We start from the raw sequence: 24133 nt of genomic DNA, 5'->3' as shown, positions 1-24133 counted from the left end.
GGCTCAAAAGTTTATATATGTATTTATGTATGTATATATAACGCGTCATATCAGCAGGATTACATCCTCAGTTCTCAACCGATCTTTACGAAATTGATCAAGTTCGAAGATGAGCGAAATCGGCCGGTTAGCTTACGAGTTTTGAGTGTTTGAAAATTCTTTTTATTTTCAAAAAGTTTTAAATTTTGTATTTTATATGAAAATAATCTTCCAGATGTAAAAGATAGATAAAATCTATTAAATTTATCTTGAACTTCATTTAATTACCTTCAATTTAAACTATTATTTGTCTAGTTTTGATGATTTTTTTAATTAATTCGATGAATTTAAAAATTTTCAAAAATTTTTCAATGAACGTATTTCAGCCTTTTTTCTTTAAATAATTTTTAAGCCGTAAAAGATAGCTTGAATTTATCAAATTTATGTAAAAATTCATATAATTATCTTCAATTTTAGCTATTATTCGTCACCTTTTGATACTTTTTTTCAATTTATTACGTAGTTTGGAAAATTTTTAAAAAATCAAAAATAAATTAATTTTTAGCTTATATTATCAAATGACTTTTATCCGTTACAAATCCTATTTTTTAGGTAGATGTCTTTGAATATCTATTTGTTGTAGTCGGTCTCATATGATTATTTGCAAAAATATAATAAAAAATATATTTTAGGACATTATTGCCTTTTAATAACGTGTTTTTTTTTCAATATTCAAACAAGAAATCTACCTATTGATGTCGGGTATGGCCGAATGTCGTTTTTTTTTTTGTTTAAAAAAAGGTTATTTACTTTGTTTGTTTGTTTATCCTTATACATAATTAAGTAACAAATACCTTATAAAAACTTACTAATTTTTAAAATCTAAATATTTTAGTGGTTTTCATATGAAGCGTCTCTCTAAAAAACAGTTTTATTAAAAATAATATTAGCTTGAAAATGTTTGTTATGCAGTGACTATTAATTAAATAAATAAATATGTGATAAAGAAAAAGTTAAAAAAAAATAATTATAAAAACCATCAAAACAGTAGTACGAATCCAATTGCTGGACAGTGAGGGGCGTATGCTGGATAAGGAATTTGGACACTTTCTACTTGGAGAACAGGTTAACATAGATGAAGATAAGTTTCTGTCCACATAACATATTTGCTGGGTGTTTATATTATTGTTAAGCGTACATGTGTTTATAACACGTTTACATTGAGCTGTAAGCAGATAGCATAAAATAACACAATGAATAGCACGGCATATTGGGCTCGAATCTTTCTGGCGTGTGTACATTATGTATAGAAACCTGGCCCGTTAACCCAGTTGAGAGGATGGATATACGGTGACTTTTAAAACATTAAATTTTGTTTAAAGAGAATAATGAAAGCCGAAAAGCTAAATAAAATAATAATAAGTTAGCAGAAAGTAAAATAACTAAATTACGTGCCTTCGATTTTAATCAGTGTCGCATAAACATTGCAAATGAGCTCAGACCATCACCGACCGAGCACTGTAATTTAAAGTTAATTTACTCTGGTCTAAAGATTAATAGCAGTTTATAACGTTTTGGTTTAAGATGTACCAAGAAGAATAAGAATAAGTTATTTAAACTCTTTATTTTACTCTGACTATGATTCCGACACCTTACGTAATTAACCACTGAATAATAAAAGGATAAATGACAATGACAAAAGCAAGATTAATAACAACAAGTTTAAAGATATTTCACGGCGCTTGCGTTCGTCGGCTACGAGAAATGAAAGGGATTCAGATAAGTAGAGAGTGAGTTCTGATGGTGTTACGCTGGATAAATTAGGATACAGTAAGTTTATACGTTAACCACTGGTGTGTATGCAGTTTAATTATTCTCCCCTTGATATTCTTTACAGCTCACGGAACATTTTTAATAATGCATGACGTCTGAGACCAACTAACCCACACTCAACCACCAGTCGTAAGTTAAATGTATATCAGTGGAATATAAATTATAAGGCTAATTGTCGGTAATAACTTCAGTATGATAATCTGATGTAATATTTATTTTATTTCTGTAGAACAAAGTCTTTTAATAGCCAAAAAAAATATATAATATTTATATAAACAATTCAATCTAATAAAAACTATGTCATTAATAGTCCAAAAAACAGAATATCAGCTCTTATTAATAGGCATCAATTTTTTTGAAGGTTCCTATACACAGGAAGAAAAATTTCTTGACTGGAGAATAAAATTCTTGGCTCAAGAAAATTTTTCTTGAAATTCTATTCTTGGTGGAAGTAATTTTTTCTTAATTCAAATTATCATAAATATTTCATACAATCAATTTTCATATTTGATCAAGATTTTTAGATACTTTAGGGAAGCAGTGCTACCTACTTCAGCTGAGAAAAAAATTTTCTCACCTTGAAAATTTTTCTCTTGAATATTTGATACCCTTTTTATATTATTTTAGCGTGCAATTATACATATTGAATGAAAAAAATGATTCAATATTATTTGATATTTCCATTTGATATATTAATCAATAAAAATATTAATGAAAATTTACTTCTATCTTTATACTTAATTTTTTGGAGCAAGAGACAAATTTTCTCAAGACAAGAAAATTTACTTCTATCAAGAACTAAATTTTTTAGAACAAGAGGTTGAATTTTCTCAAAACAACAAGATTTTTTTGACTCAAATAAATTTTCTTGGATCAAGATACGTATTTTTTAAAGCAAAAGAATTAATTTTGTTAGAACAAGTGAAATTTCTTGTGTGAAAAAAAAATTTTTTTTTCGCTCAAAAAAATAATTAGGAAGAAAAATCTTTTCTTGACTCAAGTAAACCTTTTTTTCTGTGTAAAACATTCTTAGCTAAATTAAAAACAATCTTGTATATTAGTCTTTTCTCTATTATAATTTTTTATATTAATTTCTCTCAAAATTTTGTATCACCAAAGTGAATAAAGCCAATTAGCGTATAAGTATAAATAAATAAATAATATATTGTGAAAAATTTTTAAAGATTCAGTGTTTGCTTTGTAGATATCAAAAATCTAGAAAAAAAATTTACAAAAGAAGAAATAAATAAAATTAATTCAACTGCACTAGATAATTGCTAACAATAATAACATACTTTATTATTATTTATGTTTATGAATTGTATACAAGAGATAGAAGATTGTTGATGATATGTAAAACCCAAACGATCTCACTCAGTCATCGCGGTCACGCGATTTTTAATGGGCCACTGACCCACATGTATTGTTGATACCGATTATGATGATGAGGAAAGAATGTTAAACTGAAGAGCGGCTGAATGGCAGGGATGAATCTTCAATACGTCGATGCTGATTTAAATTCTGATTTGGCGACTTGAAGCTGATATTCTTCTGACTGGAGAAGAAGAATAAGACCAAAAAGAAGAATATAAAGTTGTAAATTGGCAAGTGCATTGAGGAAGGTTCAAGTGAGAGCTCTATGAGTGTGTGCTCATACATTTTGCCGGGCACCTGTTGCCGTGGAGAGTCCCGTTAGGACGTCGTACTCGCGACAGGTAGCTGGTGTAGATTCCTCCTCTTATTCTGCAGCTCGTGTCCCCGCAAGTCGCGCTTCGGTTTAATGCTCGCACAACGCCGGGACCTGAGGCTCAGGTGTACGTTGCTGGGCTAACGTAAGCTGGCTTACTTTGAATGCCAGTTATTTCCCGAGCACATGCTATGGCATACTTTGTTTTATATATTACCTCCGCCATTCGCGATACATAAATACATAGCTTCATGTTATACATTATATATTACATATTATATATATATACATTTGCGTAACTTCCGTTCACTCTATCACATGTCGATTGAATTATCATGAGGGAAAACTCGCTTCTGCGGGCCAAGTAATTTATCTTATCGGTTTTTTGTTTTAAATGCCTGCTTCTGATGGATTACATTAAAATTGAGGAAGAAATAATTTTGAACCACTAAAAAGATTAATGAGTCATATTAGGTAACGAAAAACACCTTGAATAAACAATAATCTTTCATTTGGACTTGTGTAACTCAGTACAGAAATAATTATTGAATTACAAGGTAAGTATTATAATAAAAAGTTCGAGGATTCATTGCTTCAACTCGAGAATTTCAAGGTCGTTTTTTACTTAATCTATTTATAATTTCAGATCGAGGTGACCAAAAAAATTACCAGAGCTTAAATTATACGATGATGTGTCGAAAAGGAAAAGTCTAACTCAATATCAAGGCATTAGCTACGGTACTTTTTCTTCGGTAATCGGAAAAAATTTTTAAGTTATGAAAAATTCATATTATTTCATTAAAATTATTATAAAATAAAAATTATAATAAATTGAAAAATTATAAATTGAACGATCTTTAATACTACGTTGTCTATCTACATAAACCTATTCTTGCAGAATTTTTGTTGATTATCATACATACTGACTTTTTTTGTTTATTTTTTAAATTACTTTAATATCAATCCACTCTCAGAAAAATATTCTAAATAAAATTGCAAAACAATCTAAAATCATCTTTTACTTAAATACGTGTACTTTAATGCAATAAAAATGTATACTTTGCCATTTGGCCATTGCCTTGGCATTAAATTATAAATAAATAATAATAATAATTGTATCGCACCCACAATTTTCCTAAAAAACAAGCACCCCCAGAATGATCACTCTATTTTTTTTTACAAAAAAAAATTTTTAAAAATATTGTTATTATTTTTATTCATAATAATTTTAATGAAATAATATTAATTTTTCATGACTTAAAAATTTTTTCGGGTTCATTTCGGCTGCCCGATTTTAAAACACAGTAACTGCAAAATTTTTGTACCTGATTTTTAGTATTGCTGCATTTCTTATAACTTTTAGATCTTAATTTCAAGTATTTTTTCTTAAAAATATTTATATTCAAGTATTTTCTATTCATAAATCCAATTTTTTATTATTTTGGTGCGCAAACTCTTTCTTAATAATAAAAATTAAAAAAAAATTTTAAATTGTCAGTTACTGTGTTTTGAAATTGGCTGATTTTTTCCGGGATCCTTTTTCTTCAGAAGAATATAAATATACAGTTTTTAAGTCGAACTTAAAAACGTTATTTATTATTATATTGACGTCAATGTCGATGCCCGTAAAAAAAACTCAGTTTTTTTTATATTCTTCTTAGCTTTGTTAAAAGATATTTGAGGTGTGTTTCTCCATGAACAATCGGTGATTGACTGAAAAGAGAAAACAAAGTTGAATTACTGAGAGTAACTCTTGGTCTGTGATACTTAAATATAAATGAAATGAGAAGGTTACTTTAATACTTTAAGTGAAGTATTAACCATGAAAATATAAATTCCAGGTAGGTATTTTTATCTCGATTTTCTATTTTAAATTTAAATAAATTTACTGGAATGTAGAGAAAGTGTTACGAGTCAAATGGAACAAAATTTCGCCAAAACGCGAGAGTAATAAAACATTGTTTTTTTTTTTTTTATTTATTATTTCAGGTTTGTTATGTGGTGTGTTGAAACCTGGATAGTTTAGTATTCCTGAGGTGATCATGAGCAAGTGTAGCTGAAGACAATCGTGCCTAGGCATACAAGGGTCATTGAGCAGTCTACTTGTCAGCTAGTTACCATACTCTGACTTAACTCTATGTCTTCTATTCCCTTTGGTTGGTTCTGCACTGGTGGTATCGGTTAATGCTGAGGTGCAGAGCCGATAGGAGGCCAGTACCATACACCAGGATCGTAAATTTGTGTGTGATCAACATGAGTGTCCTCTCGGCGTGAGAAGGTTCCGCATTCTCGGCCCACAGCCCGAGGCATACTTGGACTTGGTATGCTATAGGTTGTTTCTTCTTGCTGAGGACTGAGGAGCCGCTTATTCGAATCTCAATCGTGTGCTCTACTCGACCCACTACCTACTACCCACTACCCACTATTCAGTACACAGTACCTGGGCAACTGAGCCTGGCTGGTGCTCGTGAAAATAATATAAGTAAAAGCTAAAACCCGTGAGGCGAAGAGATCAACAGATGAGAGGAGAGGAGAGGGCACACTGTACTCCTCTTATTCCAATATCTCTTTGAATCTCTTAGCGTGTGGTTGGCTCGTTGGTATTTACTTGAAACCTCATGGCCTCCTTGTATATCAGCAACACTCCTTTTATTTACCTCTGCCCGATCCCCGATGGCTTAAAGACTCTCCTTGATCAAAGCTCAAGATTTAATGTCTCAAGTCTCAACTCTCTTGTCTTTTCCATCTTCTGTTCTCGTCCGTCAACAAAGTAGTCGTACACCACCTGAATTTTATTATAAATTTTATTATTCTTTAGACGTTTAGGAATAATTTAATTACTTATCTGGTTAACCAGCTGGTTGCTGTTTTTTATGAGTTGTGGGTTTTATCTTTTAGCCAATAGAGAATTTCAATTAATAAGAAGTATTAGTATGTGACTGTCGTGAATTGTAAACTAAAAAAATTGAAATTTTGCTTTATTAAATAATGACTTTTGTTAAATTGCACTGTACTTTCTTAAATATTGACGTTTTTAAATATATAAGCTCATTTACACTCTTCAAGAGCTTTCATTTGAGTACCCGCATGCATTTTTGATATATTTTTCATATATAAATATATGTAATATATATAAATATATAAAATATATCAAAATGCATGTGGGTACTCAAATGAAAGCTCATGATGAGTGCTCTCTAAATCTGAAACAGTGAAAATCACTGGAAATTAGTGGTATATTCACTATTTCACAGTTATAAGTATACTTGGTATACTTATAGCTGTGAAACAGTGAAATTCCACTGATTCATTTTAAGAGAGTATAACATCGAGATGAGCTTATATCTTTAAAAACGTAAAGAAATGACATTGAATCTTGTCACCTAATGATATTTTTAAAGATATAAGCTCACCTTCACATTACACTCATTGAGACCTTTCATTTAAGTACCTACATCATTTTTTCATATATTTTATATATTTATATATATTATATATATTTATATATGAAAAATATATCAAAAATGCATGTGGGTACTCAAATGGAAGGTCTTGATGAGTGTAACATCACAATGAGCTTATATCTTTAAAAACATCAATAGTTAAGAAATGACATTAAATCTTGTCATCTAATTATATTTTTAAAGATATAAGCTCACTCTCACATTACACTCATTGAGAACTTTCATTGAAGTACCCACATCAATTTTTCATATATTTTATATATTTATATATATTACATATATGTATATATGAAAAATATATCAAAAATGCATGTGGGTACTCAAATGAAAGCTTTTGATGAGTGTAACATCAGGATGAGCTTATATTTTTAAAAATGTCAATATTTCACAAAATAAAAAGTCATTTCTTAGTTATGTATCTAGAGATAGAGCATTTTCGAATGCAGCCTAAATACTTATCATAATAAATTAACTATCGGTGAAGTAAAATGAAATTTTTCTTATTCTTATAATAATATAGATTTAATTTAATTTTCTACTGAAAATATTTATTTTTTTATGTCTTCAGTATTTCTTCCAGAATTTAGATTGAAGATTATTGTGGTAAAAAATTATTATGTCAATTTAATTTTAAAATTAAAGATGTACATTTGTATAGAATTTAATAAAAGTTTAAATTACATTCCTGGTATTTTTGGTATTAAATCCTTAATCTCGACGCAATCACAATTTATATATATACTCATTTATTACCCGCTTGAGGCATTTGTTGTTTTATTGTTAATTTAAGATCCAAAATGTTTTATCTCACCTTGTATTTTTTTTTTCGTCGGCTGCTAACGGGTTTACGTTACGACGATATTATTTTTAATTTCGAGGTAACGAGAGAAAGAATAATAATTAAAATAACAACTTGTGATGTCATATCTTAGGTTTAAGTCATCAATGCAAAATTATTCAGTCATATCAAAGAAAAAAAATATAAATAAGAAGAAATCATTGATTTTATCTTATCTACAATTAGTTTAATTATTAAATTAATAATTACTGAGTTAATTTATTTATTTAAATTTCTTCAGATGAAGACTGGGGTGGAGCTAATGAGGACACCGAGTATCTGGCAGATCAAAACTCAAACGTAGCTCTACCGCGAGTAAACCGGAGTCCGGAGAGATCAATCGGACTTACCCGCGCGTTATCGCCAAACAGCTCAAATAGAATCCGACGAGCGCCTGAATTGAGACAACGATCTCCGAGCCCTCAGTATCAGCCCAAAGTAGATCCCATCGAGGTTACCAGCCCTCGGGAAAGATTTCAGGACGCCAAGGAGATGTTCAAGGCCATGGAACGAGAGAATAACGCAAGGCCAGCGGTCGCCAGGCCCAGAGAATCCAGCGAGAATCGCGGAAAGCACAAGTGAGTTCCTATTTTTTCACGCGGTAATTATTTTATTATTCTTTCAGCTCAAATTAAATCCTCGTTATTTTTTAAACAACGAAACAATAATATAAATAATTAGTCTGTAATTACAAGAAAGGTAAAAAAAAATTGAGAAGATATAATAAGCTGGAACTGTTGAAGTTATATTTTAAGCGGACTTTATTATTATCTAAGCAAGTAGTAATTAATAATTATACACAGAAAAACATAGCTTTGTTAAAATTAATTAATTAAAAAAAATATATGGTGAAATATATTTTTATTAAATCTATTTAAATAATTAAAAAGTTCTCTGTAAGATTTTTTTATAATACTTATTTTATATTTCTTTAACAATTTTAAATAAATATTATTAACGTCTACACGGAAAGAACAAGATGATACTGGATATCATCCTAGATTATACTCAGTGATATCTATGGTGAAAAAAAATTTCAGATAAGAGCTAGAGAAATCCAGATTATGCTAGCTACTCTCTGAAATTTTTTTCACTCAGTATAATCTGGGATGATATTCAGTGTCATCTTGTTCTTACTGTGTAAGCAAGTGGTAAAAAATAAAATAAATGAAAATTAAGTTAGCAGACATTCAAAAAAATTTCGAATTTTTTTTTTATTACAAAAATTATTGCAAAAAAATAGAAAAAAAATTGTTGCAAAAAAATAAAAACAAAATTATTCGAAAAAAATAGAAAAAAAATTTTATTTTTGAAAAACTTGAAAAACTATAAGTGCAATTTTTTAAAAATATTTTTTAGTTATAATTTAATTAATGACGAAAAATCGAAAACGGCTCATTTGAGTATTATAAAAAATAATTATAATATGCATTTATGATTCATTTCATGCATTACAGCTACTTATCGCGGACAAGACAGAAGTTTAATAGTATATTACACACATGTGGCAAGAAAATGAGAAATGTCTCAGAACACATATATGTTGCCCGAGGCGAAGCCGAGGTCGACATATATGTGATCTGAGATATTTATTATTTTCCTGCCATAGGTTTGTATACTATTTTCTGTCCGACAGAGGCGGAAAGCGGCAATTTCGTTTAGCGCAGCGGGCCGAAAGTTGCCACTTTCCGCCTGAGGGCAGAAAAGATATTTAACTTCAATATGACAAAATAAAACTTAAGAATTAAAAGAAGAAAACAAATAAAATTCTATAAATATATATAATAATACATTTAACAATGAAATATATTTCTATTAAATCTATTTAAATAATTAAAAAATTTTTTTATAATACTAATTTTATATTTCTTCAACAATTTTAAATAAACGTTATTAACCCTTCGTCACTCGCGTCATGAGCAGATCGCCGCCTAACAACTACTCAACCTATAGAGACTCACTATAGTGCGAGCGAGAAACTAAAAAAGACGCGAGTGACGAAGGGTTAATATCTAAGCAAGTTGTAAAAAAGAAGAAATGAAAATTAAGTTAGCAGACATTCAAAAAATTTAGAATTTTTTTCTATTACAAAATTTATTGCGAAAAAAAATTTGAATTTTAAAAAACTTGAAAAATTGTAAGCGCAATTTTTTAAAAATATTTTTCATCTCCGGGCGGAAAGCGTCAATTTTCCTCCCGCTGCGCTAAACGAAAATGCCGCTTTCCGCCTCCGTTGAGGAGAAAAATAGTATACACTACGGGCAGTAAATAAGAAAGCCTCAGATCACATGTTTATTGACCTCGGCTTCGCCTCGGACAACAATTACATGTGATCTGAGACATTTCTTATTTTACTGCCCTAGATGTGTAATATACTATTTTAGTTATAATTTAATAAATGAAGAAAAATCAAAAACGAGTATTATAAAAAATAATTATAATGTGCATTTGTGATTCATTTCACGCACTACAGTTACTTATCACGGACAAGACAGAAGTTTAAAAGCTAGCTAACTTCAATATGACAAAATAAAACTCAAGAATTAAAAGAAGAAAACAAATAAAGTTATATAAACAGAAATAATAATAATAATAATAATAATAATAATAATAATAATAATAATAATAATAAATTTAACAATGATAATAAAAGGCATTGACGTGCCCTGAATGTCCAAGATAAAAATCGCAGTTAATATATGCAGAACAAATAAATATCAAAGAATCTGTGTTGCTAATTAGTTGTTAGATGAGTGTTATTATTTAATCTCACTGGTGTGTAATCTAATCATTAGAGACGGTATTTAAATCCCACACCAGTAATTTGGCTTATGTGATTTTGATTACTATAATAAAATTCGGATCCAACGGTTAAAAAACGGAGTTAATTTTAACGATCTGACGAATAGCAGCGAGGGTAAGGAACTTGTACTTTTTGAACCCGTTGCACAGCGAAAATGATTGCTGGTGTGTGTGCATGCTACCCAGTCGCGTGTTCAAATAACGTCCTGGTACGATAAAAATATTAGTAGTATTTTTTGTTTTTAAGTAGCATGTGATATAAATACGACAACCGACACAATAGCTGCTCGCCACGATACTTAATAAGGCGACATTAATCTAGTAAATGGCAGCCCAAGGTTGCCATTACGAGCATGCTGCTCTGGAGCTCTTAATGTCTTTTAAGTTTGATATGCAGTCTAGTCCAGTTCCTTATTATATGGTCTTCCTGTATATCTTGATTTAAATGCTAATTTCTTGCTACACAATCTAATCGTGAGTGTGGTTAATCATTCGGGTAATATATATAAGCGATAGATTAAAGTTGCCTTGCTACTGTACATACCTCGTACTCTGTTATTTCATTAAATAGAAAGATAGTTTGCTTTATATACAGATATTTTTTTTTAATAGATCAACATCGACTAACTGTTTTCATTTATTTAGTTTTACAATCTCCGCTAGCACTTTCTAAGCTCAGCTCCGGAGGAATTGTCTTGATTTTAACTTAAAATACCGCATTTATCTTTACCAACTGGATTAACTTAAACAGTTTCACTGGACTGGATCTCAAAGCCTCTATTACCTTGACTCTAGTATTTTGATGTAAATCTTTACTCGCTTTTTGCGCTCCACGTAAAGTCTTGAAAGTTTATGCCTAGAAAGGGAGACTGGTTTTAGTTTTTAAATAAATTATATTCATTCAATTATTAATACCTGTTGCGCGTTCAATCACCTGTTGATTCTCGCGGTTTTTAATAAATCGTAATTATGATAAGAAAAAAATTTATACAATAAAACACAAAGAAATTTTGTATATATATTTTTTTTAATCATTATTGAATTAAAAAAAAATTCTCTACTTTCACTGTAATAAAATTATATAAAATTTTTATAATTAATTTTTTAATAAAAAAAATTAAATAAATTTTTTTTTTTAATGAAAAAAAAAATTATTAAAAAAAATATTTGATCTATGTTATTAAGAGAATAAGAAAAAGTTTGTTTCCCGGATAGTCATATGATAAAATCGGTTTTTTTAGTAAAAACTGCATTCGACAATTTTTATTTCTAGATACATAATTATTAAAAATGACCTTTTATCTTGTGAAATATTGACATTTTAACGATATAAGATCATCGGTGTTACACTTATCAAGACCTTTCATTTGAGTACCCACATCAATTTTTCATATTATATATATATGTATATCTGAAAAATATATCAAAAATGCATGTGGATACTCAAATGGAAGGTCTTGATGAGTGTAACATCACAATGAGCTTATATCTTTAAAAACATCAATAGTTAAGAAATGACATTAAATCTTGTCATCTAATTATATTTTTAAAGATATAAGCTCACTCTCACATTACACTCATTGAGACCTTTCATTGAAGTACCCACATCAATTTTTCATATATTTTATATATTTATATATATTACATATATGTATATATGAAAAATATATCAAAAATGCATGTGGGTACTCAAATGAAAGCTCTTGATGAGTGTAACATCAGGATGAGCTTATATCTTTGAAAACGTCAATAGTTAAGAAATGACATTGAATCTTGTCATCTGATTATATTTTTAAAGATATAAGCTCACTCTCACATTACACTCATTAATACCTTTCATTTAAGTACCTACTTCAATTTTTCATATATTTTATATATTTATATATATTAGATATATGTATATATGAAAAATATATCAAAAATGCATGTGGGTACTCAAATAAAAGCTCTTGATGAGTGTAACATCGGGATGATCTTATATCTTTAAAAATGTCAATAGTTAAAGAAGTAAAGTGCAATTTAACAAAAGTCTTTAATTTAATAAAGCATAATTTTATTTATTTATAGTTCAATAGTCACGGTAGTCACATAGTGACTGCAAGGCTGCTATTTTTTTTTAATCATAAAAATTTTTAATTTCATTATTATTGAAATAACAACATTAACTAATAAAATTTATTTTTGCTAACCAGATTGGAGCAATCGCGTCAACTCCACGAAGAGCGAACCCGACATGTAATGTCAAGCCCATCTCAATCAGCCCCTGTTCATCATGACCACTTAGTAAGGCGCAGTCATCCGAACTTGGACCGCGAAAAGGACCGCGACCGCAACGACTACAGGAACAAGCCACGAACAAGAGTACAAAACTATTCATCTGTCGACCATCTAGCGGAAATAGAGCTGTCTTCGTCTCGACCAAGACCCAGAAGTTTTTACGACAACTCCTCCAGCGGTAGAGTCGACCAGAAAGACATTCGACATGTCATCGATCGAGAGGTAAAATTTACAATCCATAAAAATTATTTCTTCCTTCTAAAAATATAAAAGTGACTAATAAAATAATTCTATTTTTTATTTATAGAGAGAATCTCGAGAGCGACACTCACGTGATTTGATGCGTGAAAAGGCAAGAATAAGACCGATGGCTTATCAGGACATTCCAAAACATGACAGATATCTAGATAGAGAAAACTCGAGACAGAGTTTTGAAATTTTACCGACGCCTGGCAGATACCGTCACAGTTACGCCGAGCCACCTAGACTTGGCCTTGCAGCACTTGATCCTTATTAACTAGAAAAAATAAAATAATAATTAATACAACACTTTATATATAGATATAGATGTATTTATATTTATATATACCTTGTTGATTAATAGATTAATGAAATATTTAATTAACTGGTATATCGTTGACCGTTGATGCATCGTTATCATTATCTTATTCCAGTGCCTGTCATATACATACATTAATGATATTGGCTGTACGGTGTACGCTTCCATCAGTGATCTTTTTTCTCTTTCCTCTTCGCCAACGAGTTAATATTTTTATTATTAAAAACTTGCGAGGCATGCGGGCGTTTAAATGACCTGTCGCCAACCAAGACGTTGTTAAATCGTGTTATTAATTATTTTACTCTGTATTTTGTTGTTGTTTTTTTACATAGGCCGCTCGATTAACCTCGGCTCTATATTAGATCAAGTTAAAATATAATTAAGTAAATAAAGTTATAGTATAAACTTTTATAAATAATTTATATTTAATTTGTACTTGGCATTGCGGAGAGGAAAGATAATGAGAGAGATCTATATCCAGCCTCGCTGGACAGCCGCACTTTTTTTTCAACAAAAGTGTTTCGTATCATTTAAAACCGGCATCTTGGATTTATATGTTGTGTTGTACTTTTATTAATAATAATAATAATAATTATTATGGTTGGTATTATTATTATTATTATTATTATTATTATTATGATACTTAATCTCTGTACGTAATGTTATATTTTTTAATTGTTGTACTGTACTGAGAGAAATCTCACTAATGACAATAATCATAATAATTTAGTCGTAAGTTATAAGTAATAAATAATAATAATTATACGATAACAATAATAATTTTTATTGTAATAAATAATGAGCGAACTCAGTACTAAAATTATTATTAAGTTGTTTTAATTAATAATTATTTGAATTGACCTCAGTAATGATGATCGGAGCCTCGAGAGACCTCTGACTGCCGGTTGTATTATGGAACCGGTCCATTCTCTGTACTGAGTATTATTTCTGTACAGTTTATTGGCTGTTATCTTTAAAAAACCACAACACGACCTCGTTTGATCAAATTATTATGTCGACGTGAAAGTTAGATCGCTTTAAAAAAATTTATGTACGCTCAATTTTACTTTTAATTTTAATGAGTTTAATGTGCTCAAACTAAAATAATATTTCATAATATTTTTTGAGAAATTCAATTTTTATAATTATTACAATCAAGATTGTACTTAATAATTCAGTTGTTGAATAAATTGTTTTTTAAATAATATTACAGATATTTTTATGTTTCAAAAATTTGTCTAATTAATCTAGATAATTCCGACGGATTTTTGTATAATCTTATTTATAAATAAATTACTATTATAATATAAATTTATAGAGCTCATTTGTAGAATTTTTTATAGGACAATTTTTTTTTTTTTTTTTTTTTTTTTTTTTTAATTGTATGCTAAATTAAATAAGACGACGTTCTAATTAGTAATTTAACTCCTTATTTTTAGAGAGTGATTTTTTAACATTTTGATGTAGCAATTAATTATAAATTATTTGAATGATCCAAACCAAAATATTAAATTATTTTTTTTAAGTAATAATAAATTTTGAACTAAATGTTTTTTCGTACGAATGGAAGATTCTCTAAAATGGAGTTAGACAATTTGCTAATTACACGGAAATTACAAGATGACACTGAATATAATCCCAAATTATACTCAGTGAAAAAAAATTTCAGATAGTAGCTAGTATAATCTAGATTATAATGAGTATAATCCAGATATCACTGAGTATAATCTAGATTTTTTTAACTACTATCTGAAATTTTTTTTCACCAAAGATATCACTGAGTATAATCTTGGATTATATCCAGTGTCATCTTGTTTTTTTCCGTGTAGAACGTCGAAAAATTGTTACATAAAATAAATTTTTTAAAATGTAAAAATATAAATTTAAAATTTTCAAGTCACGATTTTAGTGAAATCCAAGTATTTCAAAATATATTTATATATAACTGTAGTTGTTATGCAAATAATGTAATGGTGCGAAATGTATAAATTTTTCATCGAGTGTCGCGTATCGCAGATGCATAACATCGATTTCTTGTGCATAACTTTCTTATGGATTTATTTTTTTGTACTTCACGGTCACATTTTTATGCTAAGTTGTTGTTTATAACTAATAATAATACATGCGGATTTAATAAATGAAAGTAATACCTTTCTAACGACTAACCGATTGCAGACTAGTCATGCTTGAAAGTTTATCGCTTATCAAAATTATTCTATTATATACCTTAATATACAGTATCAATATATTAATCATTTAAATAATTAAAAAAAAAAGTCAAAGCTCTTCCGCATTAATTTTGACGTTCATTTCCTATAAATTTCTTCGGCAATAAATCATCAGCACAATCTCTTTCCTATAATTGAATTTTTTTTGTTTTAAAAATAACTTTTAATGTCTACCGCATTTTTACTTATATCATGAACTTACAACTATGTAATTAAAATAATACTTTCAATTTTGTCACCATAAATTATTCTATTGAAATGACTTTCAATTTTATCCTCATTTAAATAATCCTCAAAAGTTTCTAATTTAAATTAGTATACCGACATAATAATACCCAAAGGCATTATTTTGAATTTTAATTACATTTTCCGTTTAATAGCGTACTTTTATCCAAACCTAAGCCTTCAATTTAAAAAATAATATTTCAACATCCAAACAAACGAACATAAAATATTTGTAATTTCATAATTAATATGTCAATAAATGAAATATAAATTGCATAAATCCTATAATTATTTAAAATAAAAATTTCTTCATTTCATGACGGAATTTATAAATATAAAATAATTGAGCAATCGGCAAAATGATGAAGTCACTTAACATTAAAAAATACTTTTAATGCTTGTATATGCGATTGTAATTACTCCAAGTTACTTCATCATCTATTAACTGTTTACAATAATTAATTTCTTCAATTACCTTAATTAATAAGTCAAATACTTCGTTAATTGACTATTTAATTTGTCAGATATAAATTAACAAAGTAAGAATAACCTGGAATTAAAATTTAATTAATTAATCAGCTAGGACAATAATACATTAGTTACTTATCCAATTTATCTACACATGTGTGGATTAATTCCTGGTTCAAGTAGACGACTAATGACTTCCCGTTGATCCGTAACTAATCTATGGTATAATATATAGTAATATATATATATATATATATATATATATATATGCTATATATATATATATATATATATATATATATAAAAGGAATGAGTAGAAAGTCCATAGCTTGTCACTAAAAATTTTTTTTCCACTCCCTTTCTCTTGCGCTTCTTCGATATTGATTATTTTAATACACATCGTTATAAAATCCTCTCTCTCTTTCTTATATATATATATATACCTCTCAACTCGTTAAATTGCTTATTTTTCCACCATAATTCTGGGTGCAATATCTTCTCTAAGCGATGGTTATTCAACCCGACATTCAGACATTTAATATAATATAAATGTCATAGTTTACAGATTTTTTTTTATATTTAAGAGACACTTCTTGGTAGAAAATGAACAATAATGAATTATAAAACTTTGATACGCTATTGCTACTTACTTGATATGTATTATCGCTGTTAATATTAATATTAATATCAATAGTCAAAATTATTCTAAATATTTAAGAGGTAGAACTAGTGTGAAATTTTCAAAAAATCGATTTTATTGCCGCTCGGCAATAAGAATAGGATTATTTTATCTTTAAACGCGTTTTTCTCGAAACAGCATTTTTCGAATTTGCTTTGATTACTCAAAGACAAATGATCCAATCACTATTAAATTTTTTTCTGCACGTTCTGTATATAGTCCTCCATACAATGACCCTCCAGTTTTTTGATCTGATCAAAAATCGAATTTTGGCAAGCCAAAAACAAAAACGACCAAAATTTTGGGTAAAATTCAACTTTTTTTTTAAAAACGCCGCTATTTTGTCAATTTTTTATATTTTTTTTCGACCGAGGGTCATTGTCCGAACAATATCTTCTAGTTGAACAAGAATTTTTTTTTTATGTTTCATTCATGGAGAAGGCCGGAATCACTGCAGCAGTGGAGGACCTTTTTTTTAGCGCCGTCGGAAATCGCGTGTAACTCGGAAAATATTTAATTTTTTTCTTCAAAAATTTTACTGTATATTCTTAAAATATTCATTAATATACCCTTAAAATTTTTAAATAATTCATACAGGAGTTTTTTTTATTTTAATTCCCAAAAATCGCCTTTTTTTAGGCTGTCACACTAGTTGTGTCCTTTAAAATTATATATACGTCCCAATCACTGTAAAAAATGTATTTTGATGGTCCTGAAGGAGCCAAGGCTCCAGGATCGAATAAAACCTGATTATCTATCTATCTATAAATATAAATTTAAATAGCAGTTAAAACCGGCTCTAAATAATAATTAATTAATTAAAAAAAAAAAAATTAATATTTTTATTTTCATTTATTAGAACTATGATTTTGGAATTGCCTTTTTTAAAATATTAAAATATTTTTTTCTTCAATTTTTTACTTGATTTAATTTAACTAGTTCTCCAGAACGTTGTCGCCATTTTTATTCGCTGATGAACATAATATCAACCGAGCGAAACGTTATTATTTCATGCACTGTTAAATGCATTGTACCTATCATCCAAAAGTTGTTTTTTCAATGAAACATTTTAATATGCATTACCTATTATAATATTTTTTTTTTACCATAAAAATACTTTGAATCGATTATGAAAATTAAGTTAGCCGACACTCAACAATTTTTGATTTTTATTATTAATTAAAAATTATAACTAAGAAAATATTTTTAAAAAATTCCACGTATAATTTTAAAAAAATTATTTTTCAACAAAATAAATTATAAAAATTTTTACATGTCGGTTAGTTAAATTTTCATGAATCGATTAAATATTTCAGGAATTTAAAAATGAAGAAATCTATAATAAAAAATAAATAATTCAATTTTACATAATTAAATGATAAATCGAATGGTGAAAGCTTGAAAAAATTTTTTAAAATAAGCAATCAATAAATCCTAGAATTTTGAAAGTCACCCCTTTCTTCTGATCAAGAATTCGCTGTATTTCTTCTTTGAGTATTCTGGAACATTATAGAGTGATTAAGATAACTATGCAAGTAAATAAATAAATAAAATAAAATGAGCAATTTATTTGTACGGTTAATAAAGAAGACGATAGAAGATATCACGTGTTCGAAATAAATAATTAATGGTCCCCGGAAAGAGAGAGGAATACATAGATTCCATACGGCCCTGAGTATTTTAGTATGAGGTTGTGCGTTTTCTACCTTCTTCAATAGGCAACATCGCCAGCAATGCCATGACCCCGTGTCTATCTATAGCGTCAACGGTACGTGATAAAAAATATAAAAAACGGATAACTCTTGTCGGAAGTTCCGTTGCCCCGATTGCTCTTACAAGGCATAATTTTATTGCAAATGGCTATTTTAATCTGTATAATAGTAAGCAATCTCGCAAATTTTGTTGGCAACTTACGGTGTTAAATTACGCTATAACACTTAACTCGTAATCGGACCTTATACCCGCTAATTTAATGCTAAATACGCGATTGCCAATTTCACGTGTGTATTATCTTTAAATAATTGTCTCATATTTAATGCCGGTACTTGAGAAAAGTATTACGCTTGATAAATTAAATTAATACGTAATAAAAAAAATAAATTGCTCCGAGTTAATATACCAACTATCATAATAGCAATAATAATAATAATAATAATAATAATAATAATAATAATAATAATAATAATAATAATAATAATAATAATAATAATAATAATAATAATAATAATAAGAAGCTGTAATAATAAGCGAGTAAAGGATCTTTCGGCATTAAAAGCTTGAGGCAAATCATCCGTGGGGAATCACACTACTTACCAAGCATTCGTGTCTCCCGTTATTCTAATCGAAGACTCCTAGGCGAATAAAATGCAGTCACGCATTAACGTCACTTTTATTTTATATTTTTCTATTTAACTAATAATTACTTTTACATGCTGGATCTTCTTGTTTGAATAATAAATATTAGCATTTTATTAATTATAAAAATTCTTTCATATCTTCACAAGGATCCGCTTCATCAGCACATCGGATAGACAAGAATTCAGCGATAAATTTTTTCATCGTGTTATTAAGTTGTTTACATCGCACGATGTAGGTATCTGAAAAAAAAAAATTTGTTATTGCGGAAAATATTTAGCAAACAGATTATAATCAGCATCTGTACCTGTTGCAGCGATTATAACCCTTGGTAAGAATATGAGCGTAGAAAAAAAGGCTGTTGTAGTGTTGTGCGTAGGGCATTATATGGGTATGCTGTTCACCGTCTAAAGCATAAGGAAGGATAGAGAGGCGTGTCTTAGGAGTAAATACGAGAGATAGGAATGCTAAATATGCGTTTATAAAGTCGGCCTGTGGTTTTGTACCCAAGCATTGCTTAAGTCATTAGACCTTGCGTTTAAATTTCAATGGAATCATCTGGTGACTGAGTTTAAGAAGAGATTATAAGAAGATTCTTCGCTGATTTAAAAATCTCGAAAGTTATGTAACGTTCTTTTCTTATTACGCAATAAATACATGTGCCGAGAAGAAATTTTATGTAAGAAGTGAAGAAAGTATCTGTAAATTTCGTAAAAATTTAACTTTTTGTGAAACTTTGATTTATTTATGTCTAACTTGAAGTGTTGAAAAATTTGGTCATTATTTACAAGTAGGGTCCACCATTTTAATTTTAATTTTTTTTTTTACGAAAAATATATAAAAAAATGAAGAATTAAATTAAAAAAAAAAGTTGATCAAAATTTTACAAATTTAAAAAGAAAATTTATAAATTTTTTAAAAATTGTAATATTCAACTTTTTTTCTCAAATTGTTCATATTTTTATGTACTTTTCAAAAAATATATATGAAAAAAAGATAAAATAGAAATTTTATTCAAAATTATGAGAGCCAAAATTTTTTCCAACTTTTGAAAGCAAAAAAGATACCAAAATCTTTATTTTTTTCTTTCACAACATTTTTTTATCATAAATGCATCGTAAAACAAGCAGAATAAAAAAAAATTACAAAACGTTACTTTTTCACCTATACTGATAAAAAAAATTTGACTCAAGAGCCAAAATCTTGAACCAACAATACCATTTTGAAGAAAATGATTTTCATAAGTCAGATAATAAATTCTTAAGCTGAGAAATTATTCTTGGTCTAAGAAAATTTTCTTGTTTCAAAAATTTATTCTCTTGACTAAAAAAAATCATTTTCTTCAAAGTAGTATTCTTGTTTCAAGATTTTGGCTCTTGAGTCGAGTTAATTTTTTTATCAGCGTAGATATGGCCAAAAATAGGGTAGACCTCACTTGTAAATAATTAAAAAAAATTTTTTAAAAATTATGAAAACTTTAATTTGTCAGAAATTTTTTTCAACATTACCTGCGCTTTACTGTTGTTTATTTACTTGACAGAAGCCTTTAAGTATTGGCAAAAGTTACTAATAAAAAGTAGCATTACTGGTTTTTTTTTCTTTTTTTATTATATCAAAAGTTTCTCATTGAATTGGCAGGCTGCATGCGGAAATCCGCTTCCGAGAAATAGAAACTCTTGGTGCATCGTCGCATGGATAGGCTCGTCATTAATCTCTTTGGGGCTAAGATAGCCGATGCTTTTCCTATTGCGTAATATTTAATTAAAAAAAAGTCAATTAATCTTAATTTATAATAACAATTATTGTAAAAAAAAAAAAAAAAAAAAAAAAAACTGAGGAAATATATAAATGTCAAAATAATTATCTACGAAGCGAAACTATTAGCTTAGGTTATTTAAATAATTTGAAATGCAATACCACCGTTAAAGGCGAGGAATTTCTCTGGACAATCGTAGCACGTACGCGAGACACCGTTGCCTCAGGTGGGAAATCCGAGCAAAATTAATTCCTGCGGTATTGTAAATCTCCCGGCATATCATAGTAACAGCAACCAGCAACAGTCTTGGACTGGTTAGCTGGATAAGTGAAGAAAAGAGAAGATTGAACGCTTAGGTACATAAACATTTTAAAAATAGTTGTCACGCTCGGACGCCGAGAGGCACACGATTCTATTTACCGATTACAGAATACTACCACAACTCAAATTGTTATATATCTATACTTCACCAGTATAATATAACTTACAGTGAAGAGGTTGATTAAAAAGAGGCAATAGTAGCCAAGAGACATCTCGGAGCTCGAAGAAAAGAGAGTCCGGATCTCACCAAACTCCAAACTCGTCGTCGCTCATCGTTCACAAGATGAGGATTATCATTATGAGAAGAAAGATCTGGGTTCGCTGCAAGAGAGTAAGAGACGAGTTTGAAAGGGAGAATGTTTTACTGCAATATGCTGTATATGTATAAAGTAATATATATAGATATATTTATCTGACGGTGGGAGAGCTGATGGATTCCAAGTAATTAACATGGCGGCGACCTACTGACCCACCTCGATGATGACGATTTTTGTTTGCCAATTTCTTTTATCCATTTCGTTTCCACGACTACTGATTTAACCTTTTCAATCTCCAAAGAACCGCTAAATTAAAATTTTACTTTGCACTGAGAAAAAAAAGTACTACTCTTGAGAAAATTTTCTTGTCACAAGAATATATGGGGTATTCCATGCCAAATCGACCACTTTAGATTTAGTTTAAACTTTATTATTCTTTTCTACCCTTTGAAAAACATTTTTTCAAATTTTTTTGTCCAACCCACACTGATAGAAAGATTTGTTAATATTTAACAAATCATTTATTAAAGACCACTTTTTAGTCCTTAATAAATATTTCTTAGTATTTAAAAAGATTTATTAATATCTGATTTATTAAATACAAACAAATCATTTTAAATACTAAGAAATATTTGTTTAATACTAAAAAGTCGTCTCTAATAAATGATTTGTTAACTATTAACAAATATTTTTTGGTACAAATAAATCCTTCTATCAGTGCAAAAAAAAATTATGAATTTTTCAAAAAAATGGCTTTTTTATTTTCAAATAGCTATAACTTTTTTTGATATTGACCTTTGGGTACCTTTTTTTGAAAAAAATTTTTTTTTTTAATGTACTTTTTGAAAAAATATACAAAAAAAATTAAATACGATAAATTCGACAAAATATCCGGGTTTTTCAACTAAAATCGTTATTTTTTCAAAGTTGGTCACTTTTTTTTAAATTTTTTTTTCTCAAAAAAAACTTCAATCAATTTGACAACTATTACCGCGCAGCCCGGAAAGGGCCGAATTATTTTTATATTTTTTTTTTTAATTGAAAAAAAATTGTCAAATTTTCTAAAATAAAAAAAAATTTTTATTTGGCATGGAATATCCCATACATTCTTGATATTTTTCAAGAATATATTTTCTTGTCTCAAGAATTGATCGAATTATTTTTTGTTTAATTCAAGTGAACCTATTCGTTTGTTAATCTATCAAAATTAAAAAAATTAATGCCAATATTTTATTATCATGATAGATATTGATATTCTTTTTTCAAAAAACCAAAATTTATTTTAAACGATTCTTGAGCCAAGGAAATTTTTTCTGGACAAAAATTTTTTTTTCTCAGTGTGGAATCTCAATTTTCGACTCTGAAAAAAATTATGGGAATTTATTATTGTTATTTTAAAATAGTGGGTTATTAAATTGTTATGTATTGGAAATCTATTGATTGAGAAAGCTGGATCACGCACTTGCATAATTTTCATTGCATCATTCTTGCTGCTGCTTGTACTACTGTTGATGTTGATGTCGTTATTATTGTTTAACGCTGACTGAATGAAGAGGTGGATACATTCAGTCCTGTTGTATGATTGTTCTATAAATTACACCGACGAGTTAACATATCCATGAGTTTCATTTTTTTTTTTTTTCTCATCAACATACAGTATAGGTAAACCGTCTTCAAAAGCGTGAGATAATACGCTGAAGAAATGAATGTATGCACATAAACATAAATATACACATGTGATGTGATTGTGATGACGACAACTAAGAAGATGATGATGACCTTTAACAGGAATTTAATGTAATAAATAATTCCGGATATTTATTACTTTCTGATCATCATTTTTCTTTGAAATATTTTTTTTTTAATAATAAAGTTTGCTCAGGAGAAATTTGAAATATTAATTTAAAAGAAAATACAGATGTATACTTAAAATTGAAGTATATATTTGAAATACTTATTAAATTTGTATCTGTTATTTGTAACAGCAATCATTCTCACTTTACGCAAACGATACTGATTTCTGTTATGTGGCGAGTCTGGAAAAAAAAAAAAACGCAAAAAATAATGAGTAATAACAAATAATTACAGATTATATTTTTCAGGATAGAATATTGAGAATAAAAGAAGAAATAAAAAAGAGTATATTGCCGTGAGTTATTCATCACAAATTGAATAAGCATTATAAGAGCGTCATACTTGCGTGCCAAGTCACGATGAATATCCCCTAGCGTAATTCGTTCGAGACATGTGAAATAATTTTCGGTGCCAGAAACATTCCCACGGGTGATTTAAACCATTTTTCTTTTATTTTACGTACATATACACACTCTTGTGTCATTATTATACGTTTTTTTTTAGTTTTTATTATCATTATCATTATTACTATATATTTTTTGTTCATACTC

General features: G+C 28.5%; 1 protein-coding gene and 1 long non-coding RNA gene across 8 annotated transcripts in view; one reads left to right on the top strand and one right to left on the bottom strand.

The window, feature by feature from the left end:
- Positions 1-14413, top strand: part of LOC123260502 — a 37975-nt gene extending 23562 nt beyond the window's left edge. For all 5 annotated transcript variants that reach the window (XM_044721628.1, XM_044721629.1, XM_044721625.1 and 2 more), the window contains exons 6-8: positions 8043-8379; positions 12796-13102; positions 13188-14413. In XM_044721628.1, the coding sequence (XP_044577563.1) occupies positions 8043-8379; positions 12796-13102; positions 13188-13397 (854 nt within the window). In that variant the 3' untranslated portion in view covers positions 13398-14413. The remainder of the gene's footprint in view (positions 1-8042; positions 8380-12795; positions 13103-13187) is intronic.
- Positions 14414-18399: 3986 nt separating this feature from the next.
- Positions 18400-22093, bottom strand: LOC123260722. Of its 3 annotated transcripts, none has more exons than XR_006508499.1 (5): positions 21639-22093; positions 20903-21137; positions 19702-20093; positions 19353-19636; positions 18400-18538 (listed from the first exon to the last, which is right to left on the bottom strand). It is a non-coding gene; the product is annotated as an uncharacterized LOC123260722 (long non-coding RNA). The 3 variants fall into 3 exon arrangements; XR_006508500.1 differs by lacking the exon at positions 18400-18538 and adding an exon at positions 21312-21469 and having other exon boundaries at positions 19247-19636; XR_006508498.1 differs by lacking the exon at positions 18400-18538 and having other exon boundaries at positions 19247-19636.
- Positions 22094-24133: the final 2040 nt, after the last annotated feature.

Source organism: Cotesia glomerata, linkage group LG3 (genome assembly GCF_020080835.1).
Source record: "Cotesia glomerata isolate CgM1 linkage group LG3, MPM_Cglom_v2.3, whole genome shotgun sequence".
In the NCBI taxonomy this organism is placed as follows: Eukaryota; Metazoa; Arthropoda; class Insecta; order Hymenoptera; family Braconidae; genus Cotesia; species Cotesia glomerata.
The sequence above is the reverse complement of the archived record's forward strand: the minus strand, read 5'-3'. Positions and strand labels throughout refer to the sequence as shown.